The following is a 21,084-nucleotide window of genomic DNA, read 5'->3' on the forward strand; positions in this document are numbered from 1 at the left end:
AAATCACTGAAAGTTAGGTCAATTATGGACAATTTAAAAAGGCTTTTATTTTTGAGAGCAAAATCAGAATGACTTGATATTGATATGGTATCACTGTGGGGCTGTATACTGTTGATCTAAAGTGGAATTACCCTGTGTAAACAGGAATGTGCCATTTTAGAGCATTTTGAAATTGTTCCAGGAGCAACTCAGATATGGGCAGTTTGAAAATGCTTTTATTTTTTAAAGCAATATCAGAATGTCTTGATATTGATATGGTAACATCGTGAGGTTGTATACTGTTGATCTGGAGTGGAATTACCCTGTGGAAACAGGAATTTTCCTTTTTAGAGCATTTTGAAATCACTGAAAGTCAGGTCAATTATGGACAATTTAAAAAGGCTTTTATTTTGGAAGGCATAATCAGAATGACTTGATATTGATATGGTATCACTGTGGGGCTGTATACTGTTGATCTAAGGTGGAATTACCCTGTGGAAACAAGAATTTTTCATTTTAGAGCATTTTGAATCATTAGAAGATTAAGTCAATTATGGACAATTTCAAAGAGCCATTACTATGAAAGGCAAAATCAGACTGACTTGATATTGATATGGTATCACTGTAAAAAGACTGTGGTTGGAAAGTGTTGATATAAAGTTCAAATAGTATTTGGAAATACGACTTTTGCTTTTAAGAGCATTATTAAGTCATTGAAAGAGTAGTTCAAAAATGAAGATTCACAGGGCTTTTACTTTGAAATCCAAAATAAGATGGCCTTGATAGTGACAGGGCACAATTAGGGTACAAGGCTGTGTCATATAGATCTAACATTAGAGTTTGTAAAAAAAAAAAAAAAAAGCCTAAATTATATGTTATTATGTTCTTAACATACCTGTTAATTCACTCGAAGTTGGCTTTTATTTTGAAATCCGGTTTCCACATCCATTCCCTTAATACTTTGAATACACAGGGAACGTAAAACAAACTGGAGGCTGGCTTGACTGCAAGTCTCGAATTGGAGGCTGGCTTGACACAAGTCATTGACACCAGGCAACTATAAAATGTATATCTTGGCCCAAATGAGACTTAACTCTTGCAGCACCGGGTGTTCGTAATTTTGGTTCAAGTGAATTGATAAACTTTTTTAAGGCAATTGACTCACACAGTTATGTAGATATCCCCGTCCTGTTGTCCCGGGATGCATCACGCTTGCCTTGCCTGGGGTTAGCTTCTGTTTTCTGTGAATGAGGGTTGAGTGTGCTCCCTTCTCAAGGTATGCTAGGTTAGCCTTCTTATGTGAGCTTTTCAACTGCGCGTTAAGGTTTGTGGGATTTTTTCCCTTTAGAAATGTCCCTCATAATTTGTCTCTTTCCACTACAAGACACTTGCTTTATCCAAAACACAGTCATATTCAAAGTAATCCCAAATTGGACTCAGGCGCTTTCTCCCGACTTTTCCTGACATGATTCTGCGCGTGGACGGAGCAGCAACACAGACGACTCGACTAACGTACTGGCCACCTGCTGGCATAATGAGACAGCCAGAAAAAAAATCTGGAAACTAAACTTCATTTTCACCCTTGACTATTGTACGACACGCACACATCAACGAAAACTAAACACATTTTTGCTATAAATTCAGTTAATTTTGTGAACACTCATTACAGTTTTAGTTAGTTTTCCTTTTTTTGTTTTTATTTTTATTTCCGTTAACGAAAATGTTTTTTCACTTCTAGTTTTCGTTAACGATAATAACCTTGCTATGGATCAAATAGACGTGACAGTCAACACAAAAAGGTTCAGACAGCTCCTCAAATGAGAGCAGATATTCCTTATATGACCATGTCTGCATTTGACCACAGAAGCCCCACCCACCTTCTCTTCAAACCTCTTGTTTATGATGAGTAGCCAATGGAAAGACAGTGGGCTTAAAAAGGGGAAAGGACTATCCAAAGGTGTCTAAGCTGAGGAGCTGAACCAGCATGAGAAAAATAAAGAGTCTAACCTGTGAAGTGGAGCAATAACAATATGGAAATGTTCAATGTGGAAATCTTTCAAAAGAAATAACTAAATAAAGATATCTATATCAATATTATATGTCTTCCATTTCTTCTGATGATTCTAACTAGTGTAATCTTAAACTTAGATGAATACAGACCAAAACACTGCTATAAAAATTATATATTCATGATTACATTTTATTTCTATACAACACTGGAATATTTCCAGCAAAATGAAATGGCCACAATAGACTGTGAACATACCTGGGCTACATTCAGCACTGTTACACTGCTGCACTGAAACAGCAAAGCTTACAGCGTGTTGTAAATGAGTCGCTGGGAGATTTCATATAAATACAAGTGCAACAAGATTATAAACATTAAACAACTGTAATTTTTTGCAACCAAAGCAGATTTCACTTAGAGAATAGCTGATTGTCCTGCTGTTATTAAGGCCCGGTGTTACTGTCTGTATATTAGTCAGAATAAATACTTACTTTATTCATAAAAAATAATTATTCAACTATAAATTAGAACTAAACACATACAAAAAAAAACACTGATTAGGGAGAAACAAGAGAAACAAGAAAACAAAGTAAACAAAGGAGAACAAGTGCTGACAGAAGAACATAAGTTAGTAGTAACGCTGTGCAGTGTAATATGGGAGGAGATGGGGTAACATTAAAGGCTGTTATTGCTTTGGTGCACAGGGGCAGCGGCCTGTGCTGTTTCCACAAAGAAAGAGGAAGAACTGCTCATGTGAAGAGTACAACAAGGTGGAGAGGGCAAACTTCATCTCTGAGCTCACAACCCTTCATTCCCTTGCAGATGTACAGTAAACTCATCTTAAATACACACTGATATCTGGTTAATTCATAGGAAGACACCACCACCCCTCCCCCTCTTAGTCGTTGACTCTGGTCAGAAGCCCAAGAAGTCATCCTCAAATGGGCTGACAGTGTTGGGAGTGTTTCCATTGGTGCCATCCCAGTCTGGTTCAATGAGCCAATCTTGGGGGGTCACCCCAATGTCCAGGACCTGGGGGTTAGTACGTGACACTGCCAGTCTGAGGGAAAGAGAAACAACCGTCAACCGTCAACAACAGCTCCCCTTTAAAAGAATGCAAGCAAGCAGAAATTCTTCTATTTTGGTGTGAACCAATCCCATGAAAAGACCAAAACCAGTAATGTACAGGTCTGTTTCTTAATACTCAAATAAAGAGCTTTTTAAAAAAAAATTTAAAAAACAGCAGCTTTTGGTTACAAAAGACAAAATAATCCTGAACAAATCCACTAAAACATTTGGAAACAGCTCAATTCATCACTGCTTTTGGTCTCTTTAAAATGGGACCAATGAGTTCAACACAGCCCTGATTGTTGACAGAGTTGCGCTGAATATGGTCTCAACCAAGCAAAAACAAAACCTCTGCCTGGAAACTGGAATTAGATTGAACAGAGCTGGGATTAAAAGTAAACTGATATTTCCATATTGAGGCAGAAAAAGAAGGAAATTCCCTTCAACCTCCATCAGAATGAAGTGAAATAAAATAGAAGAACCAAGAAGGCATCAGCAGCTCATGTAAACAGTAAAAACTAGCCGTCATTCTGTTTCCTACTCTTATCCTCTCGACCCTCAGGGCTTAATAGCAAGCAGAGCTGTTTCGACTCCCAGCATTCAGTTTTCTGCTGATTTTAATTCACTGCAGCTCAGCCTCTCAGACTCGTTTATGTAACTACACCCTCAGTCTGCTCCGATATGTCTGAAACATCCCTTTCTCTCTGGGATAACAATGTCTGCAGAGTCTGGGTAGAGGTCAGTGGGATTACTTCACATTCACTTCATTTGAGCTGCGGGATAAACGGTGTTGATCCGTAAATGAGTTCAAGTGACCCACTGCTCCACTTTCAGACACGGGAACTGCTGGACAAAAGCCCCGCTGTGTGGAGTGGAGTCGCACCATCCCCACCGCTTCAGCCAAAACACACACTACACATCACAGAGGAGGGTTATCAGACAGACACAGTCATGTTTGTGGTGATGATGAAATGGGTTGAGATAATAACATTTTTCATTTTGACTGAAATTCAATACATCGAATCAAACACAAAATCCATCGACAACAAAGGCATCTGACAGGAAATAAAAGACGGAGGAGGTTGTGTTACCCCGAGTGACTCGCGTCTCTGACCTGTAATCTGGGTTTTCAGGTTTGGAGGTGATTGAATGAAATGGACTGATGTCAGGTTAGTAACTGGGACTACCACTCTATGTAAGGCTTGTGATAACAATTGCTCAACTTTACCTGGAAATGAACCATAGCTATCCAGAGCACAGCTGGAGACACAAACACACAGCAGATTGAGGACAATTTAAAGTTCAGCTATGAAATCATTTCTCACCAACTGTCAAACCTCTACTGAGATTATCCCTTCATTTATATTTTTATATTGTCAGAGAACGGAGGGTTTGCGGTCTGCAGTACACTGAAATCACCAGTAAGTGGCGACATAGAGCCAAGCAGTACAAGTAGGAACTACAGTACAGAGGTAGAGGCAGATTTTGTGTTTTGGGGATGTTTTATTGGGAACAGGGATCAAAGAAAATCACCTAGGATTAATTTCAGATTATTTTAAGACTTTAGAATCAAATATCTCACCTGGAGAAGGCTTCATCCAAACCATCTTCTATTTTCTGCAAGAAAAGCAATCAGTCCTTAACATTAACTCAGGGAAAAGCATGTAATATGTGTGTGGTGCTGGCACAAACAGGGGAAATTTAAAGCAAATCTTTCCAAAAGCTGGAGATCCAAACTGAGTCGGGAAAAATCCAACTCTCAAACTGAGGATGGTCAACATCGGAGTATGAAAGAAAGGGTCATTTGTAAGAGATTCACAGTCAACACAGACAAAGCGAGAGGACGGACTCACCCAGGCAGGATTGTTGTTGGACTCGGAGGTCTGTCTGTGGTTATCCAGCTGATCCTCTCCGATGTTTCCATTGGTCTCCACTGCCACATTCACACTCTTCTCCAAATCCAACAACATATCTGTAGCCACATCTAATAGAAAAGAGATGGAATGACAACTGATTGGTGTTATAATAACAGATCAGAGCAAGACACAGTGCAGCCTCCACACCAGGATGAAGTGACAAGAGGGAGCAGTTAAAAATGATGATGGGGCAGACCATCGTGCCATGTCTGTTTCTGCATCTCTGTGGCAATATAATGTTAAAGCATGCAAAGGTTTTCCATGTCCTTTTATGTCTATAGCCATGAATAAATTGGTTTCACAGTTAGTTAGATTTTAGTTGAAATTGGTTACAATAAATTGTTTCACAAACTGTGCTGCATTGAGCCATGTAATATCTGTGAAAGGCTAAATGCCAACGTCACAAACCTCCAGTTTCAAAAGCAAGGATTACATTCTCACAGGAACAGAGAGGCCAGACGTCTATTAAGCCTGTGTGTCTGCGGGAATATAACTCTTTGACCATGGGACTACAGGCGTAAAATAATTATTTTAACCAGTAAGGGCTGACGAATAAAAGCCTGAAGCACCACATACCCTCTACTGTGAAAAACAAAAAAGGCAGATGTGCCATGGAGGTTTATTTCCCAGCTGATCACGTTCTGTGAACAGTACGTAGAACTAAAGCTGAAAACTTTAGGCCACACAACATGGCTTGTGCTCACAAACTGGACCAATCACCTGTATGTGCTGCCTGAAAGTACAAACACGGGGCCAAAGCCCCTCGTAAAGTTTGTTGTGAGCATAGAGGGTGTTTCTTTAACACCCACAATGAAATTCTGTGGGGAAATTTAAGAATTTTACAAACTGGATAAAATGATGAGCACCACATGTCAGTGAGATTATAAAAAACGACCAGAGGCCTGTGCTACAAAGCAGAATTTTGTCTTATCTAGGAAACTGGGTTACCTGGACATCGCTATGGTAACTTATGCTGCAAACCTACCCTGCTCTCACATTAGAGATCAACAAGTATGAAATCACCTATTGACCAATCAAGCTTCAGAAAATAGTGGATCCCTCAGACCTCTGTGTACGAACAGTAGGAGGGTCTAAAGTTTTAATACTGCCTGAAGTCTGTTTTCCACATGAGCATCAGTAATAAATATAATAAATATAAATTACTGGAGATGGACCGATCCGATATTACGTATCCGTATCGGTCCGATACTGACGTAAATTACTGGATCGGATATCGGAGAGAAATAAAAAAAAAAAAAAAAAAATGTAATCCGATCCATTAAATATAAAAAAAGCACCTCACAAAACTTGCGACACGGCGTAACTCGGCTCATAACCGTAGCATGTCGGAGCAGTGTGATAGAGCAGCTGTGTGTATTTGAAGCCTGCTACCAAACCAGCATTTCATCTCTGAGAAGGTTATCCCAGAGATAAGTAAAGCAAGTGTGTAAGTTCATCTCTGAATGTTTGTAAAGCATTCCCGCGTTAAGCTTAACAACCAATACCTGGAGCGACTGCCTCTTCTTGCTGCTACTTCAATCATGAAACTGCTTAATGATCAGCTGATCGGCTTTTCTGTCACGACTCCGTCTCTCTTGTTTGTTTATTGCCCACTTCGCGCCAGAAAGAGGAAACCAGCGGCTGAACAACAGCAGCACGTTTAAGCTTGATAAGCTGTTGTTAGAATTTATTTAATATTACTTTCTACACCAGGATCTTTTTCTACGCAGCTGACGGCTGGTAACTGTCCAGGGGCGGATCTAGCAAAGTTTAGCCAGGGGGGCCGATAGGGCATGAACAGGGAAGAGGGGGCACAAAGACATACTTTTCTTTCTTATTCTCATTTAAAATGTCTAGCTTTTAATCAATAATTATCTGAATCTTACACCCAAAGTCCATTACTGTATATAATAACTGTTAAGTCTAATATACCCTAGTAAGCTATATTACTTTTTCCTTTGGGAAGATACCATCTGTGCAGTCTGCAGTTCTGTTGAAGGAAGATGTTGAATCTATTTAATTATTTTTCAAAAATAATTTCTTTCTGTGCATTTTTTTTTTCACACTGCATCAAATTAAAGTTGATTACGTCGATTAAGCATCATGAGGTGGAGGTTGGGGGGTGGTTCCCTATTTTTTTTTTTTGCTGGGAGTTTGCAACCCTATTAGTTAGGTTGCTTAAGATTTCTGCTAAGTACTCTTTAAAATACCAGAATAGGGAGGATGGAGCAGGTTTAAGTTTATTAGATTGATCAGTATTACTGAACTATGAAATATTTTGGGTGCAGTGTATTTTTTTTTTTTTTTTTTTTTTTTTTTTTTACATACAGGTATAACAGAATAGCTTTAGTGTTGTTGTTTATTTAAACTTGAGTATGAACTTATACAAAATGCAGCAAGATATTAAAAAAACTGTTTTATTGATTAAAAAACACTATATCGGATTCATATCGGTATCGGCACATATCCAAATTTATGATATCGGTATCGGACATAAAAAAGTGGTATCGTCCCATTTCTATAAATTACTAGATGAAATTTTATGCTTTCATTTTGCAACCAAAAAAGATAAAGAAAACAACTTTGCCAAGTTCCTTTTTTGGTTTTTGACACCATTTGTGAATGACTACATAACACAAATGACCTCATGTGGCTACAGCTCCTTTATGCTTTGCATCTTGTTTTTTTTTTTACCTGTCCCTTTCAAACTCCCAAAGCTGTTCGATCTCTCTGAATGAGAACTGCTGCTAGCCTCTCCAGCGGACCCAGACTTTGCTCTCTTCCCTTTCTCTAAAAATCAGATAAGAGGAAACAACACAAGCAGGTCAGGACCTGTTTACAGCACATATCAACATATTTGGTGAAACAAGGACAAACACAGACAGTCTCTTGATAAAAACAACCCCTCCACAGACGGTGCCTATACGCGTGTCATTTCCAGGACTTGAATGGAGAAGTGTGCGATGCCTACCTTCTTTGGACACCTGCCAGAGCTCGAAAGCTACTGTGAAGGCCTGGGCTACTGTTAGCGCCACAGCCTGAGCCTGGAGGACAGGAGAAAAAGACACAAACAGAGGATGAAAAACAGAGCACTAACTTAAAGAAGTCTGCTTCTCTGACTGCTGTTGACCGTCCAAGAAAACTTTGCATGACCATCAAGATAGAACATGTAGTTTACAACACTAAATGCTTTATCTCAGGTAACAAAGTTATATTTATAACATGGACAGCTGTAAAAATGGTTATAAAATGTTGCCATTCAACAGTAATGCTTTATATTTATATGACTGAAAGATGTGAGTACAAAAAAGGATAGCTCTTGATCTCTGTCCACAGTCCGTCGTCACTGTCACATAAAAGAAAAAAGGTCACTTTGGGGCTTTAAGTCAAATAATTAATTATTATTTGATTGAATTGCAGACTTTCAGCTTAAATTCAAGGGGTTTAACTGCATGACAATCAACTGTCCAATTACTTTTAAGCCTCTGGAAATGGGGGACTGAATAAAAATGGCTGCAACTGCTGAGCCGTTAATGGAAACTTTTATTAAACCCCTGAAAAGGTGACAGTCTGCACTTCAATCACACTTTACTTCAATCATATTTTGATTATTTCTTTTAAAAATCAAACAATGTATAGAGGAAAAACTACAAAAATGTGTCTTTGTTCAGCACATTATTAACCTCATAAGCTCGCTTTCACTTTAATTTCCCTGCTTTAGTTGGTTTTTTAAAGTGGTCCTCATATACTTCTCTTTATTATTATCTTTTTTAGTTTAAGACCAGCAGTTTTTTTCCAACTTTATGTCATTGTCATGTCATTTTTTTAAAAAAGGTATTATTTTGAACTATGAGTCTTGAAGCACTCCTCTCATTGAGTAGAGGACACAGAGAGGTCATCCCAAATCTCTTCAGAACCCCACTGGTAGATAGAGGAGCACATATTAAGGAAGCAGAGTATTCTCATGTTATCCTGGGAGAAAAAAAAGAGCGGAGTGAGGAAGCAAGTAAGATGAGAGGAAAAGTGCCCTTCTGTTTTCAACACCAAGGAAAAGACAGGAAGACAACAGGAGCTTAACTTCTAGGATTTCCTCTTCGGGATGAAGAGGAAGAGCTATGGTGACAGCAAGACACTCGAGAGAGCCAGTTACAGGACGAATGACGGCTGAATGTGGGTCATTACATCATCAGGAAGGTAATGATCCCCCACAGCCACAGAGGAAGATATGCTAAATATTTGAGTTATTGAGAAACTTTGAATTTAAACTGAAAAGTTAAAAAGTTTGGACACACCTTCTCATTTAATGTTTTTTCTTAATTTTTACTACTTTCTCCATTTTAGATGCAAACTGAAGACATCAAATATATGAAGCCACATATATGGTATCATGTAGCAAAGAAAAAAAATATATAAATAACTTTAAACATGTCTTTTATTTTAGAGTCCTCGAAGCAGCCACCCTTCGCTTTGTTGACGGTGCAAACATTTGGCCTTCATGATGTAGTCACCTGAAATGGTTTTCACCTCACAGGTGTGCCATGTCAGGGTTCATTTGTGGAATTTCTTGCCTTCTTTATGGGGTTGGGAACCAATCAGCTAGAGAAGTGAAAGTCCATCATTACTTTAAGCACTGAAGGTCAGTCAGCCTGGAATATTGCTAAAACTTTCAATGTGTGCAGTCGCAAAAATCATCAACCAAGCACGACAATGAAACTAGTTCACATGATGACCGCCCAGCCCAGAATAAATTTATCTGAGTCACCAGCCTCAGAAATCACAAGTTAACAGCCACTCAGATTAGGGCCCAGATAAATGCCACACAAAGATCCAGCAGCAGACACATCTCTACATCAACTGCTCAGAGAAGACTGCACAAATCAGGCCTTTGTGTTCAAATAGCTACTAAGAAACCACGACTAAGGAAAAGCAACAAGCAGAGGAGATTTGTTTGGTCCAAGAAACACAAGGAGTGGACATTAGACCAGTGGAAATCTGTGCTTTTGTCTGATGAGTCCAAATTTGAGATCTTTGGTTCCACCTGCAGTGTCTTTGTGCAAAGCAGAAAAGGTGAATGGATGATCTCTACATGAAAGGTTCCCACCATGAAACATGGAGGAGGAGGTGTGATGGTGTGGGGGTGCTTTGCTGCTGACAGTGTTGTGGGATTTATTCAAAATTGAAGGCACACTGAAGCAGCATGGCTACCACAGCATCCATGCCATCCCATCCAGTTTGCGCTGAGTTGGACCACCACTTATCTTTCAACAGGACAATGACCCCAAACACACCTCCAGGCTGAGTAAGGTCTATTTAACCAAGAAGGAGAGTGATGGAGTGCTGCACCAGATGGCCTCCACGGTCACCTGACCTAAACCCAGTTGAGATGGTTTGGGATGAGATGGAGCGCAGAGTGATGGCAAAGGGGCCAACAAGTGCTCAGCATCTCTGGCAAATCCTTCAAGACTGTTGGAAAACCATTTCAGATGACTGGTAGTGTACGTGCTCTAAACTCACCACTTTCCTCTTTGAGCAGAGGTAGGCGTTGCACTCCAGGGTTCCATTCAGGGTGTTTTGTGCGATATAAGCAAAGACTTTATCGTGTAGTTTATCCACCGTGCAGTAGGATATCCTGCAGACCAGAGACAACAGGTTAGACAAACAGCGTACAGAGATCCAACGCTTTTTTTTTTGACAGCACAAATACGCTCAAACTTTCCAGAAGCAAGAATGAGATTTACACAGAAAGACTAAAGAAAAAAAAAAAAACAGTTGAAGACGGATTGACCTGCCGTGTTAGTATGTTTTTGTCAAAGATTAATACAATGTTGATTTTTTTAAAAATGAGTAAACACTGGCAACCCCTCAGCCTCCTAGTACACACCCCTATACTGGACCTTTAGGTCACGGTACCGACACTGGAACCCGTCTGAGACTTTCATATGTGACTTTTTGGTTTCAATGACACCCACCAAGGAGAATCTATTTCAAATTACTTAAGTGATGAAATAAAATTACAAAACCAGTCATTCTACACATACCTGTATATGGACACGTTTTCCAGGAGTTTATTTGTTGAGCTGTCATGTAGGACAATTCCCTGAGGAGAAACCTTAAGAGTGACCTTCTGAGGTTTCTTCCCACTGGCTTTAGCCTGTCATGGGGAAAATAACGCAGCGGAAACTGATGATTGTTTTATGACCGAAATGCAAAACGTCCGCACACTGCTTACATACTACTCAGCTCTTCTACAATGTCTATTTCCGGTGGTACGCTAGAGACAACATTGTACATTATTAATCACCAGACACTTTCAAAAAACCCTACATTTACTATTTATCAGGATTTAGTGCGAGGATGTATGGAAACAGGCACAGTAAGATACAGAGAGCAGCTTTAAACTAAATTTGATCCAGAGTTTATAAACATGCAGATGGTGGTGAGGACATGATGAAAGCCTTAATGTCAGTATGTTTGTGAAATTTAAGAGAGCTTAACAATTTTAAGAAAAAAATAATGATAATAATTAAAGTGGTAGTCTTAAAAGCCACTGGATTGTTTTTCTTACACTGCTGTTGTTGATTTTGGCAGGAAATCAAAGCAGAGCAGTCAAAAGTGGAGATAAAGTAAACTGTGAATGAGCGATCTCTGACCGTGGCAACAATCCTCTTTACAGCAGCTGCTGACAGCTCCTCTCCTTTGGGTTGGTCCACCAGTGTCATGCCAAGATGTCGAAGATTAAAGGTCATGCCCTCTAAGATTGTCTCCCGCGTGTCTGTCCAGTTCTCTGGGAGCTCTGCGGAGAAGAGCGGGAGCGGCCGATACTCTGATCAACTGTAACGACGTTCTTGTCAAACATCAAGCGTTGCAAACATCAAATATTTATCTGCTTTTTCCCAGGGTTCATGTTCCAAAATAAATAAGGCTCGTGCAACATTCAAAGACTTTGAGAAAAACACAAATCAGAAGAAATGTAAACAGTCTGTGTTGAACTTAGAGTTGGCCCACTTCATGTGCTCCCTCGCTGAAGAGGAAAGGCAAAACAGGGTATCTAGGTCAGAGGTGCTGAGGCGTAAAGTAAATATTTCATCTTCCAAATAGCTTATAGGGCTCGACAATAAAAAACATGAAGAGTTTGGAGCAAGTTGTACATGCACTGTGACACGCTGTGATAAGAGGAAAGCGTGGTAACATCAGCGATCTCTCCAACAGCATGAATCATGTGTCGTTCTCAAAGTGCATTACTGTCTCCATTTTTAAAATTTCCCTGAAAAAGACTGTTTAAAGTGTAACTACTGAAGGAACAGCTTCTACCTCTGTGTGATTTCTTATCAGGTTTTGTGTGGCGCTGGCCGACCCTGAACCTGTAATACTGTTTGCACTTTCATCAGAGAAAAAAAAAAAAAAAAAGGGGGGGGGGGGGGGGGGGGGGGGGTGAAGGAAGGGGGAAAAAACTCAATCCACCATTATTACCTAGAATTTCACCCTCCTAACCTTTCCCTCCTCTGGGATGTAGTACATACCACACAGTCATGCTGGTACATATTCACACACATACATTTTGAATGCAGACTACACAAACTGGACCAAGAGATCTTAAGATCTTAAAGTCTTAGAAGGAAACTCAATGTGATTTTCCGTCACATGTACACTGTTATAAAAACAGGTGTTCATATTAACACAGCCAAAGCACGTGTGAAAGCGTCAGATATCATCATCATCGTTATCATCAGGCCGTTATTTATAGTAACAATATCGGCTACAAAATAATCAAACATAGCGTTTAAGTACAGGGACTGCAGAGCATCATTAGCTGGAGTTTATGTTAACAGTGCCAAGAGATCCAAAGTTGGGAAAGCAGAATCACGCCTGAGACAAAAGGCACTGGTGGGCACCATGGTGATAAGTAGAGTGAATTTGGGTTAACTAGTTCCCACTTCAGACCCACGTCAACAAAGCAAAACTCAAGGAGGAACACCACAGACTCTAGGAAGACATCCTAGCAGGTGTAGAGGAAGAGGAAATTGGCAGAACACTGGGGCTCTGGCAACGAGGAGCATGAACAAGATGGGAGGTATCCTGCAGTACAGGATCACCTGGGGAAACATCATGCATGCAGACTTAAAGTGGGTCCTGTTCCTGGTGCAGGCAGTGTATGAAGTTTGGTGAAAGAGTGAGACACCCTCCTGCACCCTTTGCTCTGGAAGAGGCTCTTTGGAACATCTTCTCAGCAGCTGCCCAAAGGCTCTGGGGGATAGCAATACCAAGGTGCTGAAGGCAGAGGCAGGTAGCCTCAGTCATCAATACCAGCAAACACCATCAAGTCAAGTCGATTTGTGTAAGCAACTAAAGCTGTCAGGGCACGCTGTCAAAATATCACTTAATCATCACCTCTGAGGCCTCAAAACAGCTGGAACACAGGCTAGAGGACGTTCCAAGAGCAGACAGAAGACACTGTTTGTTTATTTATTTATTTTACCTTGTGCTTTTGTTTTCTTATTTTTCTTCGTATTCATTGTTCTTTAATGTATTTTATTCTATTGTTAAGTGAAAGTTTGAAAGGCGCTTTCAAATAAAAATTGATTATTATTACTTTTCAGCATGCCTACTCTGTAACGTTCCTGACGCAATTGGTTGTTATAAGAGTGGCCAAGAGGAGGCCTATTCAATCTATGTGTAAAGCAGCTGATCATATGAAGAACGCTCCCAATCTTTTACGTCACACAGAGCTAAGTGTAGAAAGAAAAACTGAGCTTGTACAAACGCTGACCCTATTTAACATGAGCGTCCATCACTGTCAGAAAACAATAATATACAAAAGCATAATAGGCCACCTGGAAATAGCTGAAAACAAATTTAATTTTCATAACAAATAAGTTCAGCTTCTCTTTTGGTAAACATTTCATGTTTCGCTCATTTTATGAGAGAAGTGGAATCAGAGAGTCTTTGAAACCTATGTTGAAATGTAACCAGGTCAAAAAGTCTACAACACACTGATTACTGAGAAAATCCTTTCTCAGTATCCACGACTGCCTCCTATAAATGTGCTACATTAAGTAATAAATTATAGTGAGTGGAAAACGTAACAAATGTAATGCTAGTAACTGCAGATATTAATGTTTTCCATTTTAGACATCAAAACATTTAATTTACACAAAGAAGAAATGGATCCTTTTAGTGGTTCACTGACGCAGGTTTCAGTGCATGTTTTCCACTGACAGTGTTGGAGAGCTAATATTGAGCTTGTAATAAAGAACCTGTTCTGGTTTTCAGTTTGTTTCACCAGCAGCAGAGACTGTACCAGGCACCAATCAGCCCAAGAATGCAGAAGGCTTTGACGATAAAAGGTCAGCAACCGTTATACGTCAAAGGAAACAGCTGTGTGCACGAGTCAACTGAGAACAAGAAAAACCAGGTGACCTGCTACTAACATCACACCCGTATGTGGCAAATAATCACTTACTGGTTTCTCACTGTAGTATTGGGGGAAGTGTCTTGGTATAATGTGAGAAAGATAAGAAAAAGAGGAGAAAAAATTGGAAGACAAAGCCTCAGTTTTCAGCTCTATAGATATCCATTACATCCAACACTGATGGATGAGTAGCCATTTAATTTGTCAGAGTGCAAAATAACTCTTAGTTGCAAACTGTGACAACAATGGTGCTGATCCAGAAAGGTCCAACTGACAGGCAATTTGCATCCTGGCTGATTTGTGTGTCTACAACAAACACTGGATCACTGGGGAAACCACCAACTGTGGTCCTACAACTCTGGACTCCTCCAGTGCCAAATTATCTTTTTCTCAGCCTCTGCTGCCTTTTCACTTTCCTCCCTCCTTCACTGATCTACGCCTGCACGCCTCTCAAATTATTATGCACAGAGTCCCAAATTCACCAGAGTTTATGTTTGGGATTCTAATAATGTGGGGAAAACGTAAACACATTAGTGAGAGTGTGTCAATTTGGAAGTCTCTGCAGATGCAAAGTCGAGTAAATTAGGGGCAGAATGCATCTGAAATGTTTATCAGTGAAAGACCTGATGTGCCAAGCAAGGTCTTTAAACCTAGACAAAATAAGGTGAGATAAATTTTTAGTCCTACTGCATTCTCATCGCTTTCAGAAAAGCAATGCTTCTTCATGGTTAAAGGGGGGGGGGGGGAAAGCCCACTACACATTGAGGACACACCCCTCCTAATGAGTTTGTTCAGCTTCCTGTCTGTTACATTGGCCAGTTCCTAAACCAGTTACACACATTTGGCTCAAATAGTCACACACTGTTTCTCCCATAATAGGGCAGCTATGGAGAAGCATGTTCATTTGATTTTATTTTGAGAGGATCACATTGTAAAATCAGAAGGAGACGCTTCCTGTATACAACAGCAGCAGTCTGCTCTTCATACAGCAGCTAAGTGGTCACAAGCAGGATTATGATAACATATATAAATACATATTTGCTTTCCACTGTTATGATAGGTTGTACACATTTGTGTTTTATTGTGAAACTTTTTATGATTTTTACCTATGAAAAGTGCGACATAATTCTTTTAATTTAAGTACTTATATTATACAGAGAGTTTCAATCCTGAGGGTGCTGTGGAGTAGAAGTGGTTCTTGTGTATAAACTCACAGTGAAGGACAACCTTCTGATTGGTGGGCTACGCTCACATTAACAAACAGGGTTGCCTGTTGAGTGTATGAAGCAGACTTAGCCACATAGCAACGCTTTCTTTGCATTAGCTTTGCTCAACAAAACCTAAACCCTCAATGAGAGGTAACAGGCATCACAGCGGTGGCTATCAACCTTCTCTGTGGTTCGTTAAACTTTTTTCGACAAAATGGACCAATCGGGTTCTGTCCACTTCAGTCAAGTGGAACATGAATAAAATAAAATAAAAAATTATAAGTCAGCTACTGCCTGTAAAGCTGTCATATGTTAAACCTGACTTTAAACAAGATTCTGAAAAACTGCATTCAGGTGAGATACTGTCCCAAGAAGATGTCACTTCAAACAGAAGTGCTTGACTGGCTCAACATCCATTGTTGCTTATATCTCAAACACAGTTCTGCAGTGGTCAGGTTGGCAGACTGTCATCACGAAAATTCATACATGGGAAAATATGCAATACCATTTTGAAATAAATGGGGAAAACTGTGATAAATTGATGAGACATATTTTTTTAATTAAAATTTTACATTAAAAAAGTAGTATAATACAAAAAACATCATCGAAGAGAGCATTTTTAAATTGTCTAACTATTGCAAAATAATACAGTATCATTACTTTTAGGTAAATGTGTATGACAAATATTTTAAGATTGTCAGGTAGCTTAAAAAAACAACAACAACAAAACAACAACATTACTTTCAGGCTGTAGTGTTGTGCTTCTACTGACGTTCCCATATGTTCGTTGCAGGTCAAATAGAGTGGTACAGTAGGTTGCTACTGTTTTCCATCTAGTTGATGACAGACTTTTTTCAGCTTCATTTTGAGACTTTAAGAGAAACCTAACTCTTTTTACAGACCATTAAATTGTTTATCCTGTTAAAATAACACAGTCTAGTAACATTAGTCACAGGCAGGACTGATGACGCTGGCTGTGCAGCTCTAGCATTAATGTTACTGTTTTATTACTAGCCATAGCCGCTAGCCACTACCTTAATGATAACAACATAACAGTTAAACAGCTAACGGGTAAAGTTTAGCCATTAAATATATCATAGTAGAATAAAATATAATAAAATTTAAATAATTACATAAATGTGGTGCAGAACCTGCCATAGAAGTTTGGGATTTCATGGAAGACAGACAGTAACATTGTAAAGGAAAAAGGAGCCATGGATTTTTAAATGCAAGCATCACCGCTAAAAGAAATGCAGCACAACTGATCAGCGCCGTTGCATTCACATCAAATGCCACATGCTGAATCTCCAACTTCAGCCTCATGGCGTTCCGGATGATTTTAATACAAGTCATATTTATTCATCAAAAAGTCCATTACAGCCAGTTTAGAGCAACCACAGAAATACAGCTGCAGAGAAAACTAGTCAGAGCTAAAGAGTGGCACCTGTTGGAGAGGATCCTGGAAAAAGGGGTCTTCAACACAAACAAATAAACTTTGGGGGTCCCCTTAACACTGTTGGCATAGGCCGTCTAAGCCAGGGCAAAAGAACAGAGAAGATGAAGTCTTAGCTAGATAAGATGAATGTATTTCTCCCAACACAAACTTATGGTGAGAAAACAGAACATGCAAAGAGGCATACAAGTGACGTGACATAGGTGGATCACAACTTTTCTATACACGGTTCATCTAAATGAATCATCCGATTACAAAAAGCTTTTTTTTTTTTTAAAGTAATGGTCACAGAAACCTAAAATTTTAAAATACATGGCTGAATATAAAGTTTTACATACGACACTTACAATGTTCGGCAAGCACTTAAGGTGCGTCCCCCGGATGCATGGCACATGTCCAGATGATAGTCAAGCTGTCTGGAGTCACTGCAGCCACTGCTGTTGTTACTCTACCTACTGGCATCCATGGGAAACTCACGAATCCGCTCTTTCTAACAGCATGCCTTTCAATCGGCACTCTGAAATCTGATCATTCTTTTTGATACACCCTGTACTAAAGGCAAGCGAGTACCAATGACAGAGAAGGTTACTGGTGATTGACATATGACAGGTTAACAAATATAATAGAGTACCTAAAAACAAAAATCAACAGCGAGAACGCAATGCATGCTGAGTTAATCAATTCCTCTATTGACACCCTTTTAGCCTATAGAATAATAATAAAAAAAAACAAAAACAAAAAAAACATCACGGCAGCAGCTGAACTACCAGTATCCTAAAACCAACTGGTGAAGTCACAGTAACTATGACCATCTTTTTATGTACAGTTTGTAATACAGTCTCATTAATGGAAATGATGCCTGGGTCCTCAGGTGCTCGAGCCCTGTACTGCATTCACCTGACCCAAAGTAATCCCTACCCCGAGTACATGGAAATGTAGGACGATTCTGATGAAGGCAACGTCAGACCTAAAAATCCAGCATGAATGATATGGGTCAGTGCTGGTGAAGAATGCGTGCCCTGCAGCCAGGTAATCTATGACCAAACTTCAATACTCTACTTCTACGACAAGTGGGTCAGTAGCCACATTTACAGGAAGCCATTAATTCCACGAACAATCAGAATAGCCCACTTCCAGTCGGAACGGCTGCCACAGACATACAAACAACTCAGGCAGAAGAAACTCGCACTGTGGAAAGTGTCTGCCAGATGTAATACAGCCAGATATCACCTCTCCACTGACAGCTGGGAAGATGTAAGATTAACATCTCAGCCTCATCCATTAACGCAGTAATGTGCAGGCATAATATGGAAGTGTCCATCTCTAATTTCTGCGGCGTTGCCTTTTCCCTGGTGAGCAACTAAGGTTACACACAACAATGCAGTGTGTTTATGTTATCCACCCTGTCACTCTCTAATGTCTCTGCAGATGTGACAGTAGCCTTTCTGGAATTTAAAAAGAAAAAAGGAAAACAAAAGAGCAGCAGTATGACTTGAAGCCAACAGGGGCAGTGCACAGACTTGCCCCGCAGCATTCCTGGCTTGTCCTCTTGGTTACAGGCTGTGGACTTTTCATGCTTTGGAAGCCACACGGTCATTCCCCCCACCCCACAACTTCACAGGCAGGATCAAGTGAGATTTAGCTTACAAAGTGGCCCTTGAGTCCTACAATGGGTGCCAATTCCTTCTTAAAGGAGCTTTATGTTAATGCTGCTGCATGTGACTGCTCCTGCCCTGGCAAAGTGCTCTTCAGCAACATACAATGGGGGAAATATAAATATAATAAGATCTCGTGCTGACGATGACCTCTGAACTTCCTCTGGCAGGGTTGGCGGAAAGAGGGAGGTGGGATTATCAAGAAATCCAAAAATACCTTTTTAGTTAGCGAAACACAAAGCAAAAGAAGTAGTTGGTGTAATTCCCACCTGAGTAAAAGACCGTGAGAAACACACAAAAATCAGTCTTGAAACACGTGAATAATCCACGAGAAATGGCACAAATTAGAAATAAAACTTCTAATTAGTTTTGTTGTTGTGGTTCATTTTAAAATAACTTGAATTCCCGGAAAATTCCTGCACCATGATAAACCGCATTGCAAACAGTTACTCATCCTCCGCAGGAAGAAACCGCTGTATGTTTCCCCAGAACAGAAACACTAAGCGGGAGAAACTATTTACCTTTACCCTCCTTTGACAAACTAAAAGAGACGTAACTACTCAAGCTAAAGAAAAAAAAGAGATGTCAAACTCCGTCTTTACCACCCGCTGTGACAGCCGACAGCACAATACGTCGTTTGTGAAACAGAAACCAAAGTTTGGTCAAGTTAACCTATAAATGTCTTAATTAATCACTATTTGTCACAGAAAAAAAAGGTAAATTGGGTACAGGCAAAGTAAACTGCGGCTAGGCGGAATTTTAAATTTGTTGCTAACGGTAAAAAAAAAAAAAAAAGAAGGTATTACCTTTTATTTTTTATGTTTTTTTTTTTATTTTCCTTTAGCTAATTTAACGAGTATTTCTTACTTCTGTGTTTGCTGGCAGTCCACGACTGTTTCGCCATACTTGGGCTCCGGATAATAGCTCTTCCAGCAGACTTGAGGGCATCCATGTCGGTGTGTTGAAGTGCAGAGAGTCGGTGAAGTTCCCCGAAGTGTTCCAGGAGAAATGTTGACCGGACTGCTGATGGGGAGAGAGGATGGACCTGTGGTGCCTTCCAGTGCACTCAGAAATCCCGGTGTTGTGTCAAAAAGTCATCGCCTGCCAAAAACTTTCCGTGTGTTTCTTATATGTAATATTTTTCCTACAAAGGGGGTTATATGTAAAATTAAAATTACCTGTTTTTCAAGTATCTTCATAACTCTGTGTTATTGTACTTACATTATAACCAATCCGGTCCCTTTTGTGCACTTAAAATATGTTTACACAACTATTGTTATATTTGTTGCAATTTCTGCTGTCCTCTTAGGCCAAAAAATATTTTTAATGTCAACGAGGTTTTTTTTTTAAACTGGATAAGTCCGGCTTCTACCTTGTTACAGGAATGTTGATTGTGGCTCAAGATGACTTGATATCATTTCACAGGTTTCACATATTATAGACACAAAAACTTATATATAGAAATTTAAATACGAGCAATCATTTTTTGCACAACACTGACTTTACTACAGAGGAGTGGTGCTGCATTTGAGTTACATGGGACATTACGTGGTATCTGAAAGGATGCTAAATAAATAATTTAAAAAAGAAGAGACGATTCATATGGAAGAGCCACATAAATATGACCAAATCAGAACCTCAACTATAGCTTTCAGGACACAATTTTAAAGAATGCTCTTACAGTATAAACCCAGAATTGGCAGACTGCCCGTATAACAACTTGGTTAGCAAAATGCATTTATAAACTATACAGGCACAATAGACAGGCATGTCTGCTAATCAGTGCTAAATAACAGACAAGTAAATCTCTAGAATTTCATTCACTAAAACTGAAGCAATTACAGATTTCATTCTTGACATATCTTAAGATGATGATAAGAAGAAGTAGTTTCTGGGTTTTTTTTCTTTCCTATTTCTGTTTTCGTTGTTCCTATTTCCGCTGTGTTTTGTGTGCTTTTTCAGCGTTTTGCTTATTGCTGGTGTTTTCTTAAGTTGCAGTCCGTTTGGCCTCTCAGGGCCACCATAAGAAGTGTAACCTTAACATCGTCTGTTTTCTCTGCAGGATAAAGAAATGTTGCTCTAGTAATGAAATCTCTCAGCACAACTCTTAAAAATATATATGCACTTATAAATTGATTGTATACATTGTATTGTGTGCAATGGATACAGAGCGTATTTCCTTTGTATCCATTATTATTTCCATCCATCCATCCATTCGCTTCCGCTTATCCTTTTCAGGGTCGCGGGGGGCGCTGGAGCCTATCCCAGCTGTCATAGGGCGAAAGGCGGGGTACACCCTGGACAGGTCGCCAGTCTGTCGCAGGGCTAACACACAGGGACAGACAACCATTCACACTCACATTCACACCTAGTGACAATTTGGATTAA

At 39.7% G+C, this 21,084-nt stretch overlaps 1 protein-coding gene across 1 annotated transcript; it reads right to left on the reverse strand.

Moving 5' to 3' along the window:
- Positions 1–2,152: 2,152 nt before the first annotated feature.
- On the reverse strand, positions 2,153–19,782 carry ldlrap1a (low density lipoprotein receptor adaptor protein 1a). Its single transcript, XM_004563677.2, has 9 exons — positions 19,564–19,782; positions 11,622–11,764; positions 11,010–11,122; positions 10,486–10,600; positions 7,943–8,015; positions 7,666–7,761; positions 4,909–5,039; positions 4,638–4,672; positions 2,153–3,047 (listed from the first exon to the last, which is right to left on the reverse strand). Exons 1-9 carry the CDS (start codon positions 19,646–19,648, stop codon positions 2,903–2,905), a joined length of 936 nt encoding a protein of 311 aa, XP_004563734.1. The 5' UTR covers positions 19,649–19,782; the 3' UTR covers positions 2,153–2,902.
- Positions 19,783–21,084: the final 1,302 nt, after the last annotated feature.

The sequence above is a fragment of the Maylandia zebra genome, linkage group LG22 (assembly GCF_041146795.1).
Source record: "Maylandia zebra isolate NMK-2024a linkage group LG22, Mzebra_GT3a, whole genome shotgun sequence".
Lineage (NCBI taxonomy): Eukaryota > Metazoa > Chordata > Actinopteri > Cichliformes > Cichlidae > Maylandia > Maylandia zebra.